Here is a 26,048-nt window from a genome sequence, read left to right as displayed (position 1 = left end):
TTACAAAGACAAACCAAAACTGCTAATGAACACGATGCCACCTTTAATTCAAAGCGACTGCTGCGTGTACGCCGGATCTGGCACGAGGAGCATTTGCATGACATGGAATTGCAAATCGAATGTGTGTGCGTGTGTGTGTAGGCGTGTGTGTGTGTGTGTGCGTGTGTAGGCGTGTGCGTGTGCGTGTGTAGGCGTGTGTGTGTGTGCGTGTGTAGGCATGTGTGTGTGCGTGTGTAGGCGTGTGTGTGCGCGTGTGCGTGTAGGCGTGTGTGTGCGCGTGTGTAGGCGTGTGTGTGTAGGCGTGTGTGCGTGTGTGTAGGCGTGTGTGTGCGTGTGTAGGCGTGTGTGTGTGTGCGTGTGTAGGCGTGTGTGTGTGTGTGTAGGCGTGTATGTGCGCGTGTGCGTGTAGGCGTGTGTGTGTGCGCGTGTAGGTGTGTGTGTGTGCGCGTGTGTGTAGGCGTGTGTGTGCGTGTGTGTGTGTAGGCGTGTGTGTGTGTGCGTGTGTGTGCGTTTGTAGGCGTGTGTGCGTGTGTGTGTTTGTAGGCGTGTGTGCGTGTGTGTGTGCAGACTCTAGTGGAGGGCAGTTGACCTTTGAACCCTGCTCACACCCTGCGGCTTCACTTCTTCCTGTCTATTTTGCTCATCATGGCCTTGACGTCCACGGGAGCCGCGGCGGCGGCGGCCTTGGCCTTCTCCTCCTCCTCCTGCTTCCACAGGACGATGGGATGGATCCCTGGGCTTCGGTTCCGAGCATTCCGGTCCAGTTGTGCTGGACTAGGGTGGGAACGGAAACATCCAAACTTGAGCTGATATGAACTTTCTCTTTGCAGAACATTTTTCTTTTTCAATTGTAGGTAGAAATGCAATAAAATCTCTTGAATGGAGGAAGATGTTATTTCTCACGTCTAATAAAACTCGGCTTGTTTGCTTTCTGTACTTCGAGTATATTAATGAGTGAAGTTTAATTTCTTTCTTTAACTCTTGATTATTGTTTGCTTGATATTTTATGTATTTATGAGTACGTCACACATTTAAACAGAGCACAGCGCCTTTGTTCTTCATGCGCTGAGCCGCCGTCGGCCCCCTGCCTGCGTCGCGTACAGGAACTGTGATGTGAGCGGACGTCTCCGCCTCTGGTCGTTCAGCCAGTGGATCATTTCCTTGATTTTATATCAATAATATTGAATTGCATTGAGTCAAATTTTAATTCTGTTGGGAATTCTCTTCTCCTGGATGTTCCTCTTCATCATCCTCAGATGAAGCTCAACCGCAGGATCCACAGTAGTTTTCCACCAACCTGAAAGTCTGAGGTTCAGGATTCAGCGCCTTTTTCTGGACCTCTTTGTAGACCGGTGACTTGAGGTACCGAAAGAAAGTGTCCTGTTGCAATAAAAACAGGAAGCAGCAGGTGACGTCAACTTCACCTGAACTCCTTTAATCTCGGTCTAAAAACTCATTTAAATTAGTCACTAATCACACAGTGGTATAAACGGACTATCTCGACAAATGGATTCTTTGGACCTTGCAGGTCCACAGTCTGACTATCCGGACGCACCTTTTTCATGAGCAGGAAGACGTGAGTCTGGGCTGCTTCCAGGACGCAGCGGTGAGGATGCTCCAGGCCTTTCACTGTCAAGCCCATCGTCCTGCCGTCGATGTTGATCCAACGGGGAGCGCCGGGAGCCAGAAAGGTCCTGAACGCATCCATGTTAGTGTCATCCCGACTGCCCGTCCATCGCTATCTCGCTGCAGTGCCGCAGCACCAGAGACTTTCTGTCACACATATGCTGTGCTTTCAGCAGCCACTAGTCTATCTTCATTGAAACGCTCCATGGCCCTAGAGCAGGCATGGGCAAACTACGGCCCGGGGGCCATATGTGGCCCCTTGGGCTTTTCCAAATTATATCATAAAATGTTATTAGAATTAAACCTCATTCATTTTACCTTTTTAAGATTAGCTTTTTATTGTCATATGTTTTACAGTTTTTACACTGCAAACACACAACGAAATTCAATTTTTTTCCCTGTAATGTTACCTGTAAAAGGCCAAATTCTTTCTTGTTATGACTTTTACATGTCATTTATAATAGTTCATGCAAATGTTAGAACCCATTGTGGCCCGCGAGTCAAAAAGTTTGCCCACCCCTGCTCTAGAGCCCCCACTGCCGGGTTCTTGTTGACTGAATGGACCATTGTCAGCTGACGTCATGAGCCATAAAAGCAAAGCTGCCTTCAGGCTCCAAAGCTGTACACAATAACAAACTAGAGACGCACTCGGCGAGCGCAGACCTCCGCCGAGCGGAGTCCCCCCGATATTGTGCTGGTAAAAGACAAACAGACAGAGTGACAGACAAACGGCAACAAAAACAGACCGTCCGTGGCGGAGGCGGAAAAGGAGCGCCGAGCCAACAGGGCTCCTCCCCTTCCCCTCATCATGTAAAGAACTATTCGACCTTTAAATGTTCAACCTGCCGCGGCGCCGAGCCTGTATTTTTGATCCAATCACCCGCCTGTTCAAGGTAGAACCGTCGCCCTTCGCTGCACCTCAGAGTTCTGAATACAAATTAAATCTTCTTCCTGTCTTTGGAGAGGACGGAGTCATTTTCTCTCTGCTCCTACCCCCATCATCTGCCCCCACCTGCCCCCATCCGCCTGCTGCTATCTCTGGCTCGTCTTGTCCGTTTGTCTGCTGACCTTTTATTTTTCTTCCCCGACAACTTAGTCTCTTAGTGCGATTGATCAAATATTTTCATCGCAGCATGGCAATTTGGGGGGGGGGACCTGCCCAGATAGGACCTACGCGCCGGGCTCTTGATAAATTGACCATGGATCTGAAAGTCTTTGGGGGGACCGGATGTTGGTCCGGATCGAGGGACTGTCCCGTGAGCTCACGGCCCGATCCGGGGAAGAACGGCAGATACCGGATCTCATCTCGTGCCAGCAGGCAGGACTTGGCAAAGACTTAGAGGGACGGGGGTCTCTCCTTGCCTCCCGAAATGAGGATTTACTGAGGACAAGCTGCCCCCCCCCCCCCCCCTCCTCAGAGAGGGGCTTATCTGTCTCTGAGACCAAATATTTTCCCAAGGGCAGGGCGCAGTGTTCTGTGGCGCTGGAAGACTTTACACACATGGAAAACTGACAAAGACTGACGCACACACACCTACACACACACACGCGCGCGCACACACACACACGCGCACACACACACACACTTACTTGAAGATGGTTTCTGATTTTGTTGACATAGAAGACGCAGTGCCCAACTTCAGTTCTTCAGCTGCCTCCCAAAAGGCCAAGTTCTCGCCTGACACACACACGCACACACACACAGAGAGACACACACACACACACACACACACACACGCACGCACACACACAGAGAGACACACACACACGCACACAATTGTGAATCGATGCTGTATTTAATTGCATATAGGGTGGAGCTGTGAGATTCTCCTCCTCCTCCTCCTCCTCCTCCTCCTCGCCTTGCTTGTTTCCTTGATTGGTAGAGGCACATCCTCAGGATGAAGAGGTCGGATTCAAATCTGTCAATCCAACGCTGGGTGGGACGACCTCCGGGTCTCCTCCAGCTGGCTGGGACGACCTCCGGGTCTCTTCCAGCTGGGTGGGACGACCTCCGGGTCTCCTCCAGCTGGGTGGAACAACCTCCGGGTCTCCTCCAGCTGGGTGGGACAACCTCCGGGTCTCCTCCAGCTGGGTGGGACAACCTCCGGGTCTCCTCCAGCTGGGTGGGACGACCTCCGGGTCTCCTCCAGCTGGCTGGGACGACCTCCGGGTCTCTTCCAGCTGGGTGGGACGACCTCCGGGTCTGTTCCAGCTGGCTGGGACGACCTCCGGGTCTCTTCCAGCCAAGCTTTTTAGGGATGAGTTGGAACAGTTTTCATGGAGGGACGCTTGTTGTCATCCTCATGATGTGGATCTATCTGTCTGTCTGTCTGTCTACTATAAGGAATTTGGTTAAAGATTAGTTTTCCCCATTTATTGGACAAACGTGCTCCAACGCAGCGTGGCAGAAAGACGGTAGCCGTTTAGGACGAGGTGGTGTTGAGAGCTAGAAACGGACACCACCCCTGAATACTGCAGGAATAATGCACCAGACGCACGTTCCCGACGGAAACATGCAGTATTTCCTGACATCCGGCCACGTACCGCTGAACTCTTTCTTGAGGAATATCTTGAAGTCATCTCTGCCTCGCAAGTCGTTGAGCAGCTCGAAGAAGCTGAAGGACCAGCGCTCGACCCTCATCTTCGTCGGGACGTCAACTCTGGGAACAGACGCACGAACAAGCAGCTCCGTGACACACCTGCTGTGTAGCTGTGTAGCTGTGTAGCTGTGTAGCTTTGTAGCTGTGTAGCTTTGTAGCTTTGTAGCTGTGTAGCTGTGTAGCTGTGTAGCTTTGTAGCTGTGTAGCTTTGTAGCTTTGTAGCTGTGTAGCTGTGTAGCTGTGTAGCTGTGTAGCTGTGTAGCTTTGTAGCTGTGTAGCTTTGTAGCTGTGTAGCTGTGTAGCTTTGTAGCTGTGTAGCTGTGTAGCTTTGTAGCTGTGTAGCTGTGTAGCTGTGTAGCTTTGTAGCTGTGTAGCTGTGTAGCTGTGTAGCTTTGTAGCTGTGTAGCTGTGTAGCGGTGTAGCTTTGTAGCTGTGTAGCTGTGTAGCTTTGTAGCTGTGTAGCTTTGTAGCTTTGTAGCTGTGTAGCTGTGTAGCTTTGTAGCTGTGTAGCTGTGTAGCTTTGTAGCTGTGTAGCTGTGTAGCTTTGTAGCTTTGTAGCTGTGTAGCTTTGTAGCTGTGTAGCTGTGTAGCTGTGTAGCTTTGGAGCTGTGTAGCTGTGTAGCTGTGTAGCTGTGTAGCTTTGTAGCTGTGTAGCTTTGTAGCTGTGTAGCTGTGTAGCTGTGTAGCTGTGTAGCTGTGTAACTGTGTAGCTTTGTAGCTGTGTAGCTTTGTAGCTGTGTAGCTTTGTAGCTGTGTAGCTTTGTAGCTGTGTAGCTGTGTAGCTTTGTAGCTGTGTAGCTTTGTAGCTGTGTAGCTTTGTAGCTGTGTAGCTGTGTAGCTGTGTAGCTTTGTAGCTGTGTAGCTGTGTAGCTGTGTAGCTTTGTAGCTGTGTAGCTGTGTAGCTTTGTAGCTGTGTAGCTTTGTAGCTGTGTAGCTGTGTAGCTTTGTAGCTGTGTAGCTTTGTAGCTTTGTCTACTCAACAGAGACGCACTGCCTCCCGCACCTTCTCATGTTGAGGGTCCAGAACGCATCGCTGTCACTCTGCCAGGGGTTGCTCGGCAGACAGGGCGCCAAGAACGGGTCGTGCTTCTTGTAGGTTGTGATGTACTTGACCAGTCTGCATGAGGAAAAGTACTGTGAGAACAAAGCCTCGATCTTTTTTTATTGTTTCTGAGCTAGTATAGCCAATATTTTAATCAATCACAAAATCATCAATATATATAAGAACAGACACATTTCCGAGTTAGATAAAAAAAAATCCCTCCTGATCTCAAAAGTTTAAAATAAATCAGCAAAACTTACGCTCCAAGGGACACACTTGATTTGACCTTTGACCTCATTATTGCTTGTTGATAAAATATGTTCTATAATGAAAGAGAAACACAAACATCTGTCACTGATGTTGCTCTAATTTGCTGCAGGAAGGAGAACATAGACCAGAGGTCAAAGGGCCACATTAGCATCATGTTTGCCCTCCAAAGGCCAAATGTAAACCGTAACACAGTAAAAATGTACCCAAATGTAATGTAATTTAATGTAAAATAAATGTAACTACTCCTTAACATGCTGTTAAATAACTATTTATTTTTATTTAACTCTTTAGCTGCCACAGTAATTACAATAAAATATTCAGTTTCAACTTAAAAATATTAGAGCTAAAGCCAGACTGTAAATGAGAAAAATCATAAGTATGAACCAAAGTTTGTGATGGGAATAAATTAAGACATCTAATAATGTGGAAAAGTTCCATTCAAATGCAATCATCACGCAGGAACAAAGATAATCGATACAAAATCAAAGCAAAACCAAAAAGCCACCACCTTGTCTTGTCATGGACATGCAGAAACCAAAAAAACCAACCAAAGTGGGGAAGATAAAGAACATTCCCCGAGTCAATGCCACGGAAAAGACGTCATTTCAGGATCAGCACTGGACAGCTCCATAGGTAGCCGGCTACCTATGGAGCTGTCCAGTGCTGATCCTTTACTCTGTCTCTGTCTCTCTGTCTGTCCAGCCTGTACAGGTCCTTCTCTCCCTCTTTACTATCTAGCCTGGCATACAGGTCATCATATGCCCTCAGCTTGACCTTTGTGCACCCACATGGACCAGCTCACTGTATTCAAACTGAACACAAGGTCAGTCTGAAAACTATAAAACAATGAGCCCTTAGCACGTCGTGAGATCAATGAGAAAAACAGAGCATGTGTGCATGTTAAATGCTGCGACTTACCTTCCGTCGGTACATGTCAAAGGTGATTTTCTAAGAAAAAAGAAAGGAAAAAAGGTTTCCATGACAACAATTTGTCTAACTCATTTTGAAAATCAGATTGTATAGATTAGCAAGGAAGATACGTGGAGCAGACACATGAAATAAGCTGCTAGTACTAAAGCACTGAACGGTGGAACGCACTAAAAAGCAGCCTCTAAAGGGAAAGAGCAGCGTTTGTGATTGTATTAAAAATAAAACTAGAAAAGCACCCAGAGAGCACAGACCTCCCCCAAGCAGCTCACTCCCCTCCTAACTGGATCTACACCGTCCACATGGTGATCTGGATCAGCACCAGAAGGTTCTAGATTGTTTTTGGTATCTTTGAAGTGAAAAGTCATGAAAAGTCAAAGTGGATCAGAGTTGATGTATTTTTAACTGATTCTTGAATCCATAAATGGGTTTAATGTTAAAATGTAATATTTTTTCCTGACCTCATTCTGGATCAGAACCAGAATATATTTTGCATAATTGTGCTTATCGGACCCCTTTATGACTGAGATTTGTAAATTTAATGCAATACAACCTGTTGCATGAGTACATTTTCTCATTTGACCAGTAAAACAAAATTGCAAAGTGATAAAAATAAAACATTTCCTATGAAGACCGTCTAGAGAGGACTTGGTTTCTATGATGGTAGTTTACACACAAAACAGACATTCTGGAGCAGCTGACATTTAACACAGCATTTGCTTTCATCAGAGTAGGAAGATCTGTGAATGCAAAAAAAAGACAGGACAAAAAATGCAATTAATCAATCAGCGAATGTCAAATTATTTTTATTATTGGAATATTTATCTGTAAAAAATCATTCAACCTTTAAAGATCACATTATTATAACTTCTTCTCATGTCTCCAAAGTAATTTGTTTGTTTGTTTTCTAAAAGCTTTTGCTAGTTTCCGGCGTTATTCTTTTGAGTAACGAATCACGTGACCAATAAGATTCACCGGCGATTGTTACATTGGAGAAAATACGGTCGTCTTTCAAAATAAGACACCTGGCAGACTCGAATAATCAATACAACGGATTTATTCTTATGTATCTCCCTCTGCTATGCACAGTTGGCAGGAATATAAACATTCATGAGCGACATCGGCCAGATGCAGGTCGTACGTGCGGGTGGTCGTAAACCACGGAGGCTGGAACTCGGATCGCGCCTCTAAATGTGAACGCGTTAGAAAAGTAAGAGGCTGAGGGAGCTTCTTGTCACTAAGTGGATTTGTCTGTAGAGATCAGTCCTGCAGTCCATGCTAAGATCTGTGTGTGTGTGTGTGTGTGTGTGTGTGTACTGACCTGTTACCTCGTGTGTGCTGGGATCAATAAGACGCTCTGGGCCACAGTCCATAGCGCTGTGAGTGTGACGCTTAGGCATGTACAGGAAGTAAATCAAGTCAATATTTGACATATATTTACTTACATGGTTGCTTTACTCTATAAATACACATCAAATCAAAGTTCATGGACCGACCGGTGGCCTGTTCACGATCCAGTAAGCCCTCTCCTGGCAGTCAAACACCACACGGTCTGGCTTCTTCCTCTCCTTGCCAGCCCTGAGAAACACACACACACACACACACACACACACGCGCACGCACGTGAACACCAAACCTCTTCATCTCCTTCACCAACATGCCCACTGAGGTCTGCTCCAACCCACGACTCTCTCATCGACCCCGAATGCTGCATTTCTGGTTCATGTTTCATACAACCTTTAATCTTTAAGCAGGATTCTGACTTTAGACGATTTGTTTTCATTCGTGTTAGTGTGTGCCTTTTATTTAGTGAACACTGAGGGGAGGAAAACTACTTTAAGATGTATTTTATTATTGGTTGTATATGTTTTTAAACAGTTCTCTTCCCCAATTGAAAAGTAAAATAATTGATACAAAATCTATGATGATATAATATATACCGTATTTTTTGGATTATACGTCGCTCCGGATTGTAGGTTGCACCAGCCAAAAAATGCATAATTAAGAAGAAAAAACCATATATAGGTCGCACTGGAGGATAAGTCGCATTTTTGGGGAAAATTTATTTGATAAAATCCAACACCAAACAACATATAGCACAAAGAACATGCTAACACGTTTACCAAAATATCAGGTTTTACTCCGAATCACGAAATCCAAGGAAATCTTCATCCTCGGTGTCACTTTTGAACAACTCCCCCAACTCGGCAGGTAGACAAGACGCCGCTTCCTCTTCTACGTCGCTTACATCAGACTCGTCGTCAGTTGCAGTTCCAATTATTCCAGCCTTTCTGAATCCCGACAGGATGGTTGCGGTTGTCACTGAAGCCCATGCTTTGTCGATCCATTCAATGACTTCCAGGAAAGTTGCATGGCGCATTCTCCCGGTTGCCGTGAAGCTGTGCTCTCCATCCGTCATCCACTGCTCCCACAGGTTACGCAAAACTGACTTAAAGCTCCTATTCACGGAGATATCAAGTGGCTGGAGTATTTTGGTTAAGCCTCCAGGGATGATGGCAGGTATGGAGTTGAAAACTTTTAATTTATTTTTTAACTGTGGTGTGATGTGCGCTCTCATGCTATCCATCACAAGCAGAGCTTTGCGTGCTCTAAAGAAGCCATCCGGTCGCTTATTGTAGCACTTTGTAAGCCACAAGTTCATCATTTCTTGATCAATCCACCCTTTCTCGTTCACGGCGACTTCAACTGAGGAGGATTGGATTTTTGGCATGGTTTTTCGTTTGAAAATGACCATCGGTGGCAGTTTTGATCCGTCTCCACAACATGCCAGCACCACTGTGAAGTGTGATCTCTCATGACCAGTTGTAACGATATTCACACTTTTTTGCCCTTTCTCTGCAACACTTCGGCCCATGGGGATGTCAAAAGTGAGGGGGACCTCGTCCATGTTAATAATATGATCCGGTGTCACGTTGTGATCACTTACATGCTTTTCAATGAACGCGCGGAAACTGTCAACCTTGGCTTGGAAGTCCGCTGGCAGTTTTTGGGACAGTGTCATCCTTGCTCTGATAGAGAGGCGTTTGCGCTGCATGAAGCGGTAACACCAAGAAGGTCCTCCCGCAAAGCCGTTTATATTCACCTCCTTGGCAACCACCTGGGCGCGGAGACGCAACTGCACCGTTGACAAACCTCTCCCAGCAGCACGTTGTTCAAGCACCCATGCGTGAACTCGTTCCTCCAACTGCGGCCACCTAGCTTGTCGCCCGCGATTAGCTTTCTTTGTTTTCTTCATTTCAGTAAGCGTAACCTCCGCTTTTCGCCAGTCCCTTACAAGTTTTTCGCTCACTCCAAACTTTCTTTCTGCTGCTCGATTGCCGTTTTCGGCTCCATATTTCACTATCTGAAGCTTGTAAGCCGCGGAATATGACTTTCTTTTCGGCGCCATTTTCATTCAGCCCTTCTAATTTGTGTTTTTAGATAACAGGTGTGACAGATAAATATGAACCTCCAGAAACCGCGACAGATTCTGACGGGTCACAGAGTTCCCTGTAACACCTGTTATAGAAATGTGTAGGCTACTGTCTCTGCGCTCACAGATTTTGTAAAAAAAAGCATATATAAGTCGCTCCGATTTATAAGTCGCACCCCCGACCAAACTATGAAAAAAACCGCGACTTATAATCCGGAAAATACGGTATATATTGTGAGGTCAGCAATGTTAGTGTTGAGTGTTTTGACGCTGCAGTACTACTGTCACCTACTTGTACTGCTCAGTGGCCTGCAGCACAATAAAGTCCCACTTGTGGTTCAGCCATTTGTTGAGGTGGTTGTAATGAGCCTGCAGAAAACACAAGTGGATTAGAGCCAAGCAGAAGTTAGGCTTAGGAGAAACACCGGGGGCATGTCCTGAAAAAAAGAACCAACCTTTGAATCTCATGTAAGGTCAAATTAATCTGAGCAGAGGAAGATTATGTGTGGGGTTCACCAAGGCTCCATCCTGGGACCGCTTTGATTTAACATCTACGTTAGGGATGGGACTCTCTGGTCTCTGTCCGACTCGATTCCTACCTCGATACACTACATTCTGTTCAAACGATTTCATTAACTCCCGTTCCACGATGGTTTCAACCACTTCCCATGATGCATCTGGATTCAGCGTTGCCTGGTCAAGATGATGTGATTCAGTTAGTTTCAGTATTTGAGGGTTTTTAGGTTTATGTGTCCTCTACACTCATTTCCATCTTCTTTTTAACTATATTAATAAAATAAAACAATGTAGTTATTTTACATAAATGAATAAAGCAATTCAGTAAGTTTAATAATTTGTTCTGTCAATCAAAAATTGCTGTATTTTTCAGAACTGTAAACAATGCATTCATATGTGGCCCAATGGGAAACTGTCTACTGCATTTATTTGCCATAAACAGAAGACACGTCTGCATATTTCATGTCTTCCTGATTGCTGTTCTTTGATCTCTGCTCCTGCACGGCTGTGGAGGGACGGACCCAACGAGGGGACACCTGTCCCACAGCATCTCCCAATCAGCTCCACTCCATGGACACTTGGCTCCACTGAGTGTGGATGTGTAATGGGATTAGAGGAGTTATAGATCCGGGTTGGATCTGTTCCAGGTAACCAATGGATCCAATGGAAACATTGAGATTGGGGTCAGGAGGCTACAGGAGGCAATAGATGTGGTGGGGCAGTGGGGGCCGGTCTGGGGCAGACTCTGTTCTTCACTAAGAAGGAGGTGCAGGAACATTTGGGCCTGAATCTGTATGGAGAACTGAGAACTCTTTAAAGTATCTGGGGGTGGTATTTGATGCTTGTCTGATGTGGGAAGAACATATTAAGTAAATGGGAGATAAGGTGCGACCGTAATGAGGTGTTTGGCAGGTAGAGGTTGGGGGGGGGGGGGGCTCTGCTTGGTGTATGGGTCGTCTCAGGAAGCTGGAGGTGCTTCAGTCCCAGGCGCTACGATCTGCAGCGCGGCTTTTAGGACTTCCCCAGCGCCTCCTCTAGCGCCACTTATTGATTGTATTTGTCCTTTTGTTACGCATAAATCTGTTTAACATGTTTGTGTTGTTGATGACCGCTGGTGAAAAAGAACCGTTCCAGGATTTAGTTCTGCGTTCTGGAACCTGGAACCTATTTTGGGATTGCTGTGGCTTTAGGGTTTATTCTCTGGTCATTCTAGTTACAGCATGAACGCAGACTGAATGCTCTAACATTACGTGGAATGGAACCGCCACATTACTGACAGATGCATATGCTACAAATACAACTACTGGTATTATTGTACACCAACCTGCTCGTAGGGTTCTAACAGGCCCTTCTTGCGGATGTTTCTCTTTGCCAGGTAAATGGCTGCACCAGAGAAAAATAAAACCATTCCTAATCACACATGTGACAAACAGGATTGACACAGTTGAACAAAGTGAACAGTTTGAACTCTATTTTAGTCAGTCAGGCTAGTCCAAACCTTTCCACCAATTAGGATGAAAATTGATTTGTGTTTTCTTTCTGAAAACCGTTGGCCTTAGATAATTATCTGAGAACTTTAGCCTCAAAAGTAGCTCGAAAGCAAATAATTGTGTGCAAAATGCAAGTGCAGCAGAGTGCTTCAGCATTTATTAAGCTGAGGAACTCACACTTGGTGTCAAATTACAATTACTTCCAATGAATTCCTCTTACTCCAGTAGACGCATTGTTTCAACTAAAAAAAGATAATTATGAATAATAATACCATGACTTACAAACTCAATAGCTATCTAATAATACCCACGACCCTCCGATAAGTGATAAGAGAATTAATTAATACACATTAATAAGAATAGTGTACCCACCAGGGTTATTATAGTTAACGAAAACTAACAAAAAAACGAAAACTAGAATTGAAAAAACATTTTCGTTAACTGAACTAAATAAAAACTAAAATTAAAAGAGAAAACTAAAACTAACTAAAACGGTATTGTCCGTTCACAAAACTAACTAAAACTAATAAAAATTAAAGACACTAATCCCCTCGTTTTCGTCTTTATCGATTTTGAAATTGATTTATTTTGCTCGAGGAGTTTTACGTGAGCCAGCGGCTCCGTCCGGCTGTTCCCGTCACTGCTCGTTGAGACTCGGGTTGGTGACGTCACTACCGACGGAAGCCGGCAGGAAACGCCGAGCGCTCCAGCCCCATGTGGGATGTGTTTATTACGACGGAGAGAAACAAGAAAGCTAACTGCGAGATTGTAGCACGTTAGCAGCTATGCTGCGGACTGTTATATATAAAATATTATATATTGTTATATATAAAATATAAATTATTTTATGTTATCTTTTGTTGAGTTGTATTATTTTATTATTTTTTAATCCTGCGTCTGACAAATAACACAAAGTATGAAAAACTCAAACTAATAAAAACTAAATTAAACGAATAAAAACAAAACTAAAACTAATAAAAACTAACAAATCCACTCTAAAAACTAACTAAAACTAACTGAATTAGAGAAAACAAATTCAAAACTAACTAAAACTAAACTATAATTAAAAATCCAAAACTATTATAACCCTGGTACCCACCATAATCAGAATCCTCTGCAACCCATTTCTTTGTTGGCCAAAAGTACGGCGTCTGAAGAAGTTCAGATCACAAATACATATTATTGTCCCGTAAATTGTACTGTTGCATTCGACCTGAATTCTTTATCAGCTTTCCACAGTTTTTCAAGATATATCCTGATCATCTGTTGGGTTTTCAACAGATGATCCAATCGGCTCCAAAAACGTCCCCCCCCCCCCCCCCCCAACCTCAGCTGAGCTGTTCTGTTGAGCTGCACCCAGGTCTGGTTGGGGGTGAGTGAATGAAAGTCCTCTCCAGACCTTTGATGCGGTGCTTCAGCAGCAATGAGAGGAGGAACCAGACTCACCTGGAAGCGGTAGAGGCTGTGGTCTTTACACAGGACCAGCTTCTTGTGGTTCTGCAGGGGGTAGATGTAGCCCAAAGCCACCAACATGGTGCCAACAGACTCCGCCTCTGGTGGTAAAGAACCTTTGAGTGACGCCCACTCAAATGGCTCGTGTGGACATTGACATTTGACCGTACTGCACCTTCCACGGTGGTCTTCATCTTGTTGGCGATCCATTCGATGACGTCCTGACCTGCATGGAAACCCAAGACATGAGGTGAGCGTGCAAACTGGACAGAAAGTCATCGAACCCAGGGCCTTGTTGCTGTGAGGCTAGAGCGCTAACCACTGCACCAACGTGTGCCACCCTCCCTGAACCACTTTGGATTCCATAAAGTTCTGGCGCCAATATAAGAGAAAATCATTGTCTAGTATTTTGAAGAGAACAATCAGGGCAAACCCCGAGACAAGTCCGAAGCCACTGGTGGGTGGATCCGTTCAGGATGGAGCTGAGCTACTTCCTGAAGTGAGGGACTATTGACTGTGGGAGCAGAACGTTGCAGAACGTTGCAGAACCTTGCAGAACCTTTCAGCGCTGCAGCAAGAGAGAGCAGAGCAACAGGGCAGAGCTCTCCACTGACAGATCAATCTGCAGGACGAGCAAATCGTCGTTCTGGTTCCTGGGGGGGGGCTCTATTAATCACAATGATCATTTGTACTTCAAAGTTGGACTATTCCATCTCCACCACTAGATCCATCTCAGACAGGGATCTTGTGACTTTTCCCTTCCCGGTATCAGACCAGATTAAAAAGCCGCTTTGGCTCCGACAGCCTGTCCAGGATTCATCCGATTGGGAGTTTCCTTATTTAGCGGCTTAGACAGCCAGTCGCTGCCTCTCCTCGCTCTCAGTCGATGCCGAGTACTCTATCGGGTCATGTGAATACACACTCGGTTTCATGCACGAGTAATAAATAAAGAGCGTCTTTAAACTCAAGAGAACATTCCTTCAAGAGTGAAAATCAAGTTCCACCATTTTAGGAATTATCAGCAATATAACAATATATGGGAAATACAAAAACGGTGCTGTGATCAAAGTGCTCGTGTAAAGGAAGTGTGTGTGTGTGTGTGTGTGTGTGTAGCGCCGTCTCACCTGCGATGACATGCGGAATGGTCGTGACATTGAGTTTCTGTTCGGCGCCCTTGACTCCGTTTTTTGGGTCTTGCATCTCCACCACCGCGGCCTCCAGCTGGACGGCGACAGCCATCGATGTTAATGACAGTAAAATGACCACGACCACGCAGACACGCACGCATCATCAGGAAACGGAGGGGCGTCGACCAGCAGCAGCGCGGGCACGTGCTAAATGTTAGCCGTTCAGGATATCAACGCTGGACGAGGATTCGTTCCAGTGGTCTCTGGAGCGTTTCCTGTCCCGTCTAGCAGAGCTAGTGAGTTCTGGTTCTGGTTCTGGTGATCCGTGTGAGGTGGAATATTACAGATAAGATGCCGGTGTTGGACAGACAGAGAATCGATGATGATGATGATGATGATGATGATGATGATGATGATCATTTCCACTCACCTTTTGCAAGCAGTGCATACGCGGCCGGACTCGTTGGCCCCGGTCTTGCCGTGTGGTTCTAATTGTCATATTTGCAGATCGATGGAAGAAAACTTCAGCTGTTAAATGTTCCACTTGTGATACGTGAGCTCTGAGGGGGAGCTCTGAGCCGCAGCGGACCGGACCAGAGTCCTGCAGGGGGATTTGCCTCAAGCTGGGCTAATCCACAAATCAGATGAAGGAACCTGAGCCGGTCTGGAGCCGGTCTGGACTCTGGAGCCAGTCTGGAGCCGGTCTGGAGCCGGTCTGGAGCCGGTCTGGAGCCAGTGTGGACTCTGGAGCCGGTCTGGAGCCGGTCTGGACTCTGGAGCCGGTCTGGAGCCGGTCTGGAGCCGGTCTGGACTCTGGAGCCGGTCTGCAGCCGTCACGCCCGCTCCCCTAAAGTGGGAGTCCGGATCAGTCCAGCGTGGAAGCTCGAGTGAATCTGTCAGTTCAGTCAAGAAGAACCCTGGACCCATACCAGTACACACACCAGTACACATACCAGTACACACACCAGTACACATGCCAGTACACACACCAGTACACACAACAGTACACATACCAGTACACACACCAGTACACACCAGTACACACAACAGTACACACACAGTACACACACCAGTACACACACCAGTACACACACCAGTACACACACCAGTACACACACCAGTACACATACCAGTACACACACCAGTACACACACCAGTACACATGCCAGTACACACACCAGTACACACACCAGTACACATACCAGTACACACACCAGTACACACCAGTACACACAACAGTACACACACAGTACACACACCAGTACACACACCAGTACACACACCAGTACACACACCAGTACACATACCAGTACACACACCAGTACACACACCAGTACACACAACAGTACACATACCAGTACACACACCAGTACACACCAGTACACACAACAGTACACACACAGTACACACACCAGTACACACACCAGTACACACACCAGTACACACACCAGTACACACACTAGTACACACACCAGTACACACACCAGTACACACACCAGTACACACACTAGTACACACACCAGTACACACACCAATACACACGCATGCCAGTACACACACCAGTACACATGCTGGTACACACACCAGTACACATGCCAGTACACATACCACTACACTCACCAGTACACATACTAGTACACACACCAGTACACATACCAGCACACACACAGTACACACACCAGTACACACACCAGTACACACACCAGTACACACACCAGTACACACACCAGTACACACACCACTACACGTACAGATTTTAAATATTTCCAGGATTGAGTCGGGATGGGACGAACAACACTGTGAATCCCCGGATTGGTGCGTACCGCTTTAACAGAAACCCACGTGACCGGTGCAGGAGGCGTGTCGTCCGGATGTGCCGCGACAAAAGGAAACAAAATGTATCGACTTGTCTTCGTGGATGGAGATCACGTGTTTGGATTTCCGCTTTGCTCCCATTCATGGATCGTTCTCGGGAATGTGTGAATGAATCCATGTTTAGTGTTATTTCATATGATTGAACACTTTGGTTAATAAAATCCCACGTAAACATTTTAACTCTGAATTTTATTACAGACAAATAAATTTACTATAATTTACATGCCAACTTTTGAGCATTTACACAAACAAGCACAATGTGAACCTTCACATGAAGAACTTCACTCAGCAAACAAGTGGAGAAAATGATTATACAAAGAGACGAGCAATGGAATAAATATTAAATATTACTTCACAGGCTAATGATGGGTTTACATCATGCAGGTTTTCATTTTGTTCACCTGCAATGATTTTAGATCTACAGCAGAGGTCGCTGTTGAGTGACGAACACAGTGTTAATACAGTTTGTGTAATGCGTCAATGCGCTCCTTGAGGTATCAATAAGCCATCACACGGATTTAGGCGCTTCTCGTTAAAGTTGAGGCGTGGGTTCGATTCCCACGTCGCGTGAACGCACCGGCGGAGCGGGCGCGCGCTCGGCCTCCCTCGCTGTTTGCATCGATGAAGCTGTTTCAAAGATGGCGGATTTCCTGCCATCCCGCTCCGTTTTATCTGTCTGCTTCCCGAACTGCGTCCTAACAAGCGGCGAGGTGGAACAGCTGCGGAAGTCCAGGGCGATCGATAAGTGTATTAGTCGAGATAAGACTTATGTGAAAAGGCTCGTGAAGATCTTGTTGCTCGGAGCGGGCGAGAGCGGAAAGTCCACTTTCCTCAAGCAGATGCGCATAATCCACGGGCAGGACTTCGACCAGAAGGCCAGGGAGGAGTTCCGAGCCACCATCTTTAGTAACGTTATTAAAGGTAAGGCTGCGCCGCGGGTCGGTGAACGGGGGGGCGGCGGGGACCGGTGGCTGGGCCGCCGCGGAAACGGCCCGGAGAAAGTTCGCCGCTAAGCTAGCTCGCTGCTGGACGAAGCTACCGCGGCTAGCTGGCGGAGGAACGCCCATGTTGTCTCCGCGGTGGGGCTGAAGGGGGCGAGCCGCGGCGTCGTGGGTTCTCGTATCGGGACCGGCACACGGTGCTGATGGGGGGACGTTGCCCCGGTGACCGCTGTTAGCAGAGGACGGAGAGAACGCGTCTCCATCACTGAGCGGAGCCATGTCCACCGGGGTCAGTGCACCGGGGCCCGGTCAGTCCACTAGGACAGTGTACCAGGGATTAGGGTTGGTGCACCGGGGCCGGGTCGGTGCACCGGGTCAGAGCACCAGGACCGGGTCATTCTACCAGGACAGTGCACCAGGGATCAGGGTCAGAGCACCGGGTCAGAGCACCGGGGCCCGGTCAGTCCACTAGGACAGTGTACCAGGGATCAGGATCGGTGCACCGGGGCCGGGTCGGTGCACCGGGGCCGGGTCATTCCACCAGGACAGTGTACCAGGGATTAGGGTCGGTGCACCGGGGCCGGGTCAGTCCACCGGGTCAGAGCACCAGGGCCGGGCCAGTGCGCATGGTTGGTGCACCAGGGCCTGGTCAGTCCTGCGTAACAGAACCGTGGCATGACTGATCCGTGTACGGGTTCCGGGTGTCAGGACTCGGTTTGAGGGTCCGGGACTGAGGTGGCACCGACAGTGTGTGGAATCTTTTTGGTGTAAAGAGCCAACGATTGATGATGCGCTGTAAATATGATCATATTGATCACATTGTAAACCTGTGGTGGTCGTTGCCGGACTTTGTATTTTCCTCTTGTTTTAGTGGGTTTTATGGCATGGTGGTGTAGTGGGTAGCGCTGTAAGAAGGTTCTGGGTTCGGTTCCTTTCTGTGCAGAGTTTCCATGTTCTCCCGCGTCTGCGTGGTTCTCTACGTCTCTGCTTTCCTCTCAGCAGGTTTCAGGTCTCTGAAAGGTACAGAACCCAAACAAAGCTAAAGGGTTGGACCCCCCCGGGGGGGCGAAGCCGAGGCGCCCCCCGGGGGGGTCTGTGTGTTAGGTGTACAGTATACAAGAAGGAGTTGAAAAACATTGTTGTTTGTTCTATTTCTTTTAAATATCTCTTACTAATTATAATATCATATAATAATAATACATTTTATTGACATGCTGCAACAGCCGAGCTAGCTGCAGACATGCTGCAACCGCCGAGCTAGCTGCAGACGTGCTGCAACCACCGAGCTAGCTGCAGACATGCTGCAACCACCGGGCTAGCTGCAGACATGCTGCAACAACCGAGCTAGCTGCAGACGTGCTGCAACCACCGGGCTAGCTGCAGGCGTGCTGCAACCACCGAGCTAGCTGCAGACGTGCTGCAACCACCGAGCTAGCTGCAGACATGCTGCAACCACCGGGCTAGCTGCAGACGTGCTGCAACCACCGAGCTAGCTGCAGACATGCTGCAACCACCGGGCTAGCTGCAGACGTGCTGCAACCACCGAGCTAGCTGCAGACATGCTGCAACCACCGGGCTAGCTGCAGACATGCTGCAACAACCGAGCTAGCTGCAGACGTGCTGCAACCACCGGGCTAGCTGCAGGCGTGCTGCAACCACCGAGCTAGCTGCAGGCGTGCTGCAACCACCGGGCTAGCTGCAGACGTGCTGCAACCACCGGGCTAGCTGCAGGCGTGCTGCAACCACCGGGCTAGCTGCAGACGTGCTGCAACAGCCGAGCTAGCTGCAGACGTGCTGCAACCACCGAGCTAGCTGCAGACGCGCTGCAGACGCCGGGCTAGCTGCAGACGTGCTGCAACCACCGAGCTAGCTGCAGACGCGCTGCAGACGCCGGGCTAGCTGCAGACGTGCTGCAACAACCGGGCTAGCTGCAGACGCGCTGCAGACGCCGAGCTAGCTGCAGACGCGCTGCAGACGCCGAGCTAGCTGCAGACGCGCTGCAGACGCCGGGCTAGCTGCAGACGTGCTGCAACAACCGGGCTAGCTGCAGACGTGCTGCAGACGCCGGGCTAGCTGCAGACATGCTGCAGACGCCGGGCTAGCTGCAGACGTGCTGCAACAACCGGGCTAGCTGCAGACGTGCTGCAGACGCCGGGCTAGCTGCAGACGCGCTGCAGACGCCGGGCTAGCTGCAGACGCGCTGCAGACGCCGGGCTAGCTGCAGACGCGCTGCAGACGCCGGGCTAGCTGCAGACGCGCTGCAGACGCCGGGCTAGCTGCAGACGCGCTGCAGACGCCGGGCTAGCTGCAGACGCGCTACAACAGCCGGGCTAGCTGCAGACGTGCTGCAACAACTCTGCACGAGAAACAGCTGGAGCCTTTTCTGCCTGGGACAATTGTCCAAAGCAAATCTTGACCTGGGCGGGAGCGAGCGACGGGGCAGCGAGTCCCCGAGGTGACATGCCCGATGTCGACGCAGCTTTACAGTGACCGTGACTTTCAATCTGACGGTTTGACAGTAATGGAAATCACCCAAAGTGGTCCCACGCTGCTGATCGGCCTGCTCGGGGAGACGGAGGACGTGGAAAAGAGGAGCTCCTGTTTCTGCTTCCATGAAGTCACAGTGGACTTGTGTGTCTGTCTGTGCGTCTGTTTGTGTGTCTGTGCGTCTGTTTGTATGTCTGTGCGTCTGTTTGTGTGTCTGTGTGTCTGTTTGTGCGTCTGTCTGTGTGTCTGTCTGTGTTGGTGCAGGTGGAAGCGTGATGTTACACACGCATTTCATGGTGAAATAACGTAGTTTTCTGAGCTTTCGGGCTGAATTTGAATTTGTGTTCTTTTCTTCTTCTGCTGTTTGTATTTTATCTTGTACCTCAGCAGCAGACGCAGCAGCGCTCCGAGTCTCGTTGTGTGTCCACGACGCAATAAAGGCCTTCTGTTTCTATTTTTCCTCTGAATTGCCGTTTCAGCGCTGGGGAGACATTTTGAGAACGGCTCTGCCGGCTTTCTTTCCTCCTCTAGGTATCCGGGTGCTGGCGGATGCCCGAGCGAAGCTCCGCATCCCGTGGGGTCACCAGTCCAACCAGCAGCACGGACACACCATGATGGCGTTCGACACCCGGACCGCCATGGCCACCGGGCACGGCATGGTGGAACCCAAAGTGTTCCAGCGCTACCTGCCGTCCATCCGCGCCCTGTGGGCCGACGCGGGCATCCAGAGCGCCTACGACCGCCGGAGGGAGTTCCAGCTGGTGAGTCGGGCTGGTTGGGGGACGGTGGGGGGGGGTAATAGCGTTTTCCAGCCCGATTAGAGGAGAATGATTCTGGATTTCTCTCTCTAACATGTTTCATTAGAATCAGTGACCCACAAACTGTAACGTCACTGTTCGTAAGTACATACTGTGTGTACTCCAAGTAAATAGCAGCACATTATGAACAGATTGAAAACAAAACAACAAACGGAACCCACTGATTCCTATGAGTAAAAACAAAGAGCTGATTATTAGACTCAATAATTCTGTCCCGAGTATCTGTCCCACATGGCGGAAGGTCAAGAGACAAATCAAGACATTTACTGAATTATTATTATTCCCAGATAGCTAAAGATGCACCTCTCTCTATCTTTAGGGGGAGTCGGTCAAGTATTTTCTGGATAACCTGGAAAAGCTTGGACAGTTGGTAAGTGCCCCCCCCCTCCCCCTCCGTCCCTCAGGTGTCCCTCAGGTGTCCCTCAGGTGTCCCACACTGACTGCTTCCTACTGACACTGTTCCTATTGGCCAATCAGTGCCTTTATTCCAAGAGACGAGGGAAGTGATTACAAAAAGTAGAAGCAATGATCGGCTTCAGCAGGTGTGTGTGTGCGTGCGCGTGTGTGTGTGCGTGCGCGTGTGCGAGCTCTTCTGATCTCCCAGTCAATGTACAAGATGGCGGTTGGAGCGTTTTGGTCAGAAGTACTGCTTCATGCAGTTTTCAAGTCCCCCGTCTCGGCTGGAAAGCCCATTTGTACACAAGCGAGTAAACCTGAGGGGATGCAGTCGGGTTTTAAAATGGAAAAGAAGGAACTGAAAGGAGAGCGTCGGGTCCTCACGTCGAACTTCATGACAGAAATGTTTTTTTAAATAGTTTTTTTGCTAATGTGACTGTAAATATTCTACTTGCGATATAATGTATTTTATTGTGTTGTTACATGAACTGTTGCTCTCAGAACGCACTTCCAAACACGACCACACACAGAAACATGAACAGGGTTGGGCGCACGCACACACACGCACACACACACACACACACACGCACACACACACACACGCCCCGTCCTGAATAACCGTGCATGTGTTCACGCGCTTGCAGGACTACCTGCCCAGCCAGCAGGACATCCTCCTGGCCAGAAAGCCTACGAAGGGAATTCACGAGTACGTCTTTGAGATCAAGAACGTGCCCTTCAAGATGGTGGATGTGGGAGGTCAGCGCTCCGAGAGGAGGCGCTGGTTCGAGTGCTTCGACTCGGTGACTTCTATCCTCTTCCTCGTGTCCTCCTCGGAATACGATCAGGTGAGCAGCAGGACGTTAATGAGAACTCGGAGTTCTGTCTGCAGGTCACCTGGAGAAACGGGATCCGCTGTTTCCAACAAAGCCTTTACCCCCCCCCCCCCCCCCCCCCGAAGTATTTAGAATCTTTTCCAGCACGGAAAAGTAACGACGTGATCCGGAGCTAAACCGACAGCCTTCCTTTTGTTTCCATCGGTCACCCTGCAAGGCTCGGATGCTGCTGACTGTTTCTGGAAGAGCCCCCCCCTCTGCCTGTAGGAGCCCCCCCCCTTTTTAATCCGGTTACATGTGTCCATGTAAACGCAGCCGGTGTGTGTCCTCGGGCTGTTTGACCTCTAGTTGCAGGACTCCAGCTGTAGCGATGTGTGGAATGGACCCGCTGTCACCTTTGACCCCAGGCCTCTGCTCCCACGCCCCCCAGGTGCTGATGGAGGACCGCCAGACCAACCGCCTGAGCGAGTCCCTGAACATCTTTGAGACGATTGTGAACAACAGAGTGTTCAGCAACGTCTCCATCATCCTCTTCCTGAACAAGACGGACCTGCTGGAGGAGAAGGTGAGCCGGGTGTCCATCAGAGACTACTTCCCGGAGTTCTCGGGCCAGCCCGGCAGCCTGGCGGACGTGCAGCGCTTCCTGGTGGAACGCTTTCGCCAGAAGCGGCGCGAGCAGCAGCAGAAGCCGCTGTACCACCACTTCACCACGGCCATCAGCACGGAGAACATCCGCCTGGTGTTCCGGGACGTCAAGGACACCATTCTGCACGACAACCTCAAGCAGCTGATGCTGCAGTGAGGGGACGGGGGGGACGGGGACGGGGGGGGTCACCCCCGCCCTGACTTGGATCCGCCCGTCGCTCTGAACTCTGACTGTATTAAATCGAACCACTACCGCCATTCGCCACGCGTGTCCTCTGCCTTACCGAGCTCGATCACTGTGACCGCCTTAGGCTCGGAGCCCCGCCCACCTCCTGACCACTGTTAATGACTGTTTGACGTGTCCTCCGTGTCTTCCGTGTCTCGCTCTGGTTCACGCCCACACCCCGGTGTAGCCTTCCTTTAAAGACTCCGTTTGGTCTCCGCCGGCGCCCGATGATGACATCACGGTGCCGGGGTTTGTAGCCTTCCTTTAAAGACTCCGTTTGGTCTCCGCCGGCGCCCGATGATGACATCACGGTGCCGGTTTGGATCTGCTCGTGGACCAGGGCTCACGTTTCTGGCTCCAGAGTTGTCTTGATTCTGATTTTCTAACATGTTTCCCATCGTCTGAATATTCCGTTCGTGCCTTTGCGTTTCTCTTTAACTTATATTCTGACGGACTCGCTCGATGTTCGCCTGCCGTTAAATAAAGGCGTGAGAGTATTTGACCAACTTCCATGAAATTTCATGGAAGGACGGGAGAAAAGGGCCCGTAAATGCATCCCTGATTGATCTGGATCCTGATCGGGGACTTTCTTTATAGCTTTCCATTACTTTGCAATATACTGAAACTAGAGTATATGTAGTATAAAGTACACACAGAACTTTGAGTCTGGAGGCGCGGCACACGGGCGGCGTTACGTGACCAGCCCAGCGCCGTGCTGGGGTCCTGAGCCCACAGAGTGGGCGGGCTGCTGATGCCACCTGGACAGTTTAAGGACGACCGAAGGGAACAAGTGTCTTTGATGAAAGCCGCCTTCCTTTGATGTTTTTTTTTGTTTTTTGCTGAGTGTTAATGCGAGGAAACTACTTTCACGCTCACATAATCCGGACTACAGGTGTGGGATTATCCGGATGTCACCGGGATTGGCTGTAATTTAAGATGCCTTAACCGACTACTTCTAAATGAATCTCCTGTTGTAGTTGTTTTTTAACCCGTCTGTGCCGTCGTGGAGCAGAGGTGATCATTTCCTGGAAGCAAACCCTGCTTCCTGTTTCTGTTGGTCAGACACTTTTTCACATGATTAAAAGATAACTAGGAAACACTTCGGCATCGATGCAACTCATGTAGATAAAAGAGGTGTAATTTATAAAGTTAAAGTTCTTCCCTGCTTTGAGGTGGTCGTTTCAAAATTCACTGACTGCTCAAAAATGACTAAGAATGAAACTATAAAGGTGTGTGTTCACCTGAAACCTGCTGGAGTCGTCCTTAGAAAAAGATCCTGAAAATAACAATAAACGTGCCATTTGTACCGTCCTCTGGTTTATTCTGAAACAAACGTGGTGCGACAAAGGCTGCCACGGAGCTGTGTGTGTGTGTGTGCGTGTGTGTGTGCGTGTGTGTGACCGCGACCGACCCAGGAAGCGCAGACGACATTTTGCGTCTGGAGGTTTTATTAGAGGAGCCGAGGCGACAGCGGGACGTCCTTTACCAGGGACCGGACACAAGCGTCACACACGAGGTTGTGTGTTCATCGCCCGGAAGAGCGGCAGACAGACGGTGGAGATGACGGTCGGACAGCCTTTATGAAACACACCAGCTGTTTCGTTTAAAGCCATGCAACGGTGAGATGATGATGATGATGATGATGATGCACTATTGCTTTTGTGTCCTTCGTCCCACACGCGAGCCGACATCGTGTAGACGTAGATCGCCTGCTGATCGTTGCATAATCTCGACCTGAAGCTCTTCGCTTTGTTGCAGGGATTAAAATGCTGCCGGCCTCTGTGGGTGTGTGTGGGTGTGTGGGGGGGGGCAAACAGTGTCCATGGCGACGTTTCCTGAGACAGAGTTGTCCCTATTCAAGGTTACAGCAAGCGTAGAGCAGAAGTGGCATGCACCGTGCACGCAGGATGCACCCATATTTGGTCTTACAGGAGAGACAGTTCCATCTCTCAAGCCTGTGAAAGAGAGTCGACACCTGAGAGTGTGAAGCCGAGGCAGCCGTGGGGGGGCCGGCCGGCGGCCTCCGGCGCTGCGTCCGCTTTATACTTTGGAGGCCGTGTTCCGAGACGCAGCCGGTCCCGTCGGACTCTCCTCCAAGGCGACGTCCACCTCCAAGAAGTCCGAATGGTCATCCTGAAGCATGCTGTCCTCCGCCTCCCTGCCTCCGCTTTGTCTTGGACAAATGCCGGCCTTGACTGGACCCACCAGCGCCAAGCAGACGGCACTGCAGCCCATGCCGGCGGCACAGGAGTAGAAGGCAGCGCCGTAATTCTGTGTGGCATCAACAGTAAACCTGGAAGGAAAGATAAGCGAGCCGTTAGCAGCTGCGGAGGCTCCGAGCGGTGGAAACAGACCGGTCGAAGGCTCCGGTACCTCCGAGCGGGGGCCCCGCCAGCCCAGAGAAGCTCTGGATGAACACGTACAGTCCCACAGACGATGTCATCTTCTGGATGCCCACCACACCCTCCTCAGCCAGCATGGGGATGTGAGTAGACGCAACAGTTCCCAGGAAGTACCCGTAGAGAGCGCAGCAGACCACGAGGCCCCAGAACTCCCAAACCACAGGGAAGGCCAGGAGCACCAGGCACAGCAGGACCACGCAGCCCAGCAGCACCCGGACCTTCTGGCAGCTCACCTTGTTCAGCACCACCCCGATGGACAGGCGGCCGAAGATCTCCGCCACCGCCATCACGGACAGCATGCCGGAGGCCGTGCTGGGCTCCACCCCCCGGCTCTTACTCAGCTCGATGATGTAGAGCTGCGGCGCGAAGAAGCCCAGCGTGGCGAACAAGCCGAAGAGGGCGTAGCAGATGAAGGCGCCGTCTTTCAGCATGGACAAGTCCAGGAGTTTGTGGCTTGGGGGGGACAGGCAGAGACGGGCAGAGACGGCCGCTGGGACTTCGGATCCTGCGCTTCCAGCTCCGTCAAAGACTTGTCTCCAACCGCCTCAGAGCACAGCTCTGCGTTTAGGGTCGAGAGGGAGGTGACGCCCGAGTCGCCCGAGTCCCGAGAGGCTCCTGAACTGATGGAGCTTCGAGTTTGGTCGTTTTCCAGCTGTTTCACAGAGAGACACTCTGATTCGTTCTCCTCCTTCATAGGCTGCGCTCTAATAACGATCGGACGAAGCAGAAGACCGCATCCGATCACAGAAGCCTGAAAGACGCCGAGGACGATCAGGCAGTAGCGCCAGCCGATGTGTCCCTTCAACGCGGTGAAGGCTGTGGAGGAAACACAGTCCAGGTTACTGTCCCCTCAGACCCAGGTGAGCTTCACCTGGTCGACTCAGTTCAATACTAATGAGAATTAAAAAAAAAGTTTGTCTTCTCAGTGTCGAGAATCCGACA

At 49.4% G+C, this 26,048-nt stretch overlaps 3 protein-coding genes across 3 annotated transcripts in view; 1 reads left to right on the top strand and 2 right to left on the bottom strand.

Moving 5' to 3' along the window:
• Positions 1–617: 617 nt before the first annotated feature.
• rgs9a (regulator of G protein signaling 9a) lies at positions 618–14,982 on the bottom strand. The gene is made up of 17 exons (XM_068749985.1): positions 14,914–14,982; positions 14,481–14,577; positions 13,532–13,582; positions 13,351–13,457; positions 13,004–13,055; positions 11,739–11,797; positions 10,191–10,267; positions 7,962–8,043; positions 7,794–7,856; positions 6,457–6,486; positions 5,529–5,590; positions 5,230–5,343; positions 4,171–4,286; positions 3,217–3,304; positions 1,556–1,694; positions 1,298–1,380; positions 618–774 (listed from the first exon to the last, which is right to left on the bottom strand). Exons 1-17 carry the CDS (start codon positions 14,980–14,982, stop codon positions 618–620), a joined length of 1,446 nt encoding a protein of 481 aa, XP_068606086.1.
• A 1,866-nt stretch (positions 14,983–16,848) lies between these two features.
• gna13b (guanine nucleotide binding protein (G protein), alpha 13b) lies at positions 16,849–22,635 on the top strand. Its single transcript, XM_068750236.1, has 5 exons — positions 16,849–17,279; positions 20,318–20,547; positions 20,924–20,974; positions 21,645–21,845; positions 22,264–22,635. The coding sequence occupies exons 1-5, from the start codon at positions 16,997–16,999 to the stop codon at positions 22,633–22,635; spliced, it is 1,137 nt and encodes a 378-aa protein (XP_068606337.1). The 5' UTR covers positions 16,849–16,996.
• Positions 22,636–24,653: 2,018 nt separating this feature from the next.
• slc16a6b (solute carrier family 16 member 6b) overlaps positions 24,654–26,048 on the bottom strand; it is a 3,040-nt gene continuing 1,645 nt past the window's right edge. Inside the window, 4 exon segments of the mRNA XM_068749875.1 lie at positions 24,654–24,659; positions 24,751–24,997; positions 25,059–25,575; positions 25,578–25,922. Of these exon segments, the coding sequence (XP_068605976.1) occupies positions 24,654–24,659; positions 24,751–24,997; positions 25,059–25,575; positions 25,578–25,922 (1,115 nt within the window).

This window comes from Brachionichthys hirsutus, chromosome 16 (genome assembly GCF_040956055.1).
Source record: "Brachionichthys hirsutus isolate HB-005 chromosome 16, CSIRO-AGI_Bhir_v1, whole genome shotgun sequence".
NCBI lineage: Eukaryota > Metazoa > Chordata > Actinopteri > Lophiiformes > Brachionichthyidae > Brachionichthys > Brachionichthys hirsutus.
The sequence above is the reverse complement of the archived record's forward strand: the minus strand, read 5'-3'. Positions and strand labels throughout refer to the sequence as shown.

What these genes read in the sequence shown, in the direction of transcription:
- rgs9a (XM_068749985.1), bottom strand. Translation starts at nt 14,982, where the DNA reads ATGACAATTAGAACCACACGGCAAGACCGGGGCCAACGAGTCCGGCCG. An exon ending in TTGATCCCAGCACACACGAG is followed by an intron (nt 6,487 to 7,793) that starts GTAACAGGTCAG and finishes CTTTTTTCTTAG; the next exon opens with AAAATCACCTTTGACATGTA. An exon ending in TTGACATGTACCGACGGAAG is followed by an intron (nt 5,591 to 6,456) that starts GTAAGTCGCAGC and finishes CTTTCATTATAG; the next exon opens with AACATATTTTATCAACAAGC.
- gna13b (XM_068750236.1), top strand. Translation starts at nt 16,997, where the DNA reads ATGGCGGATTTCCTGCCATCCCGCTCCGTTTTATCTGTCTGCTTCCCG. An exon ending in CTTTAGTAACGTTATTAAAG is followed by an intron (nt 17,280 to 20,317) that starts GTAAGGCTGCGC and finishes TTCCTCCTCTAG; the next exon opens with GTATCCGGGTGCTGGCGGAT. An exon ending in GCCGGAGGGAGTTCCAGCTG is followed by an intron (nt 20,548 to 20,923) that starts GTGAGTCGGGCT and finishes CTCTATCTTTAG; the next exon opens with GGGGAGTCGGTCAAGTATTT.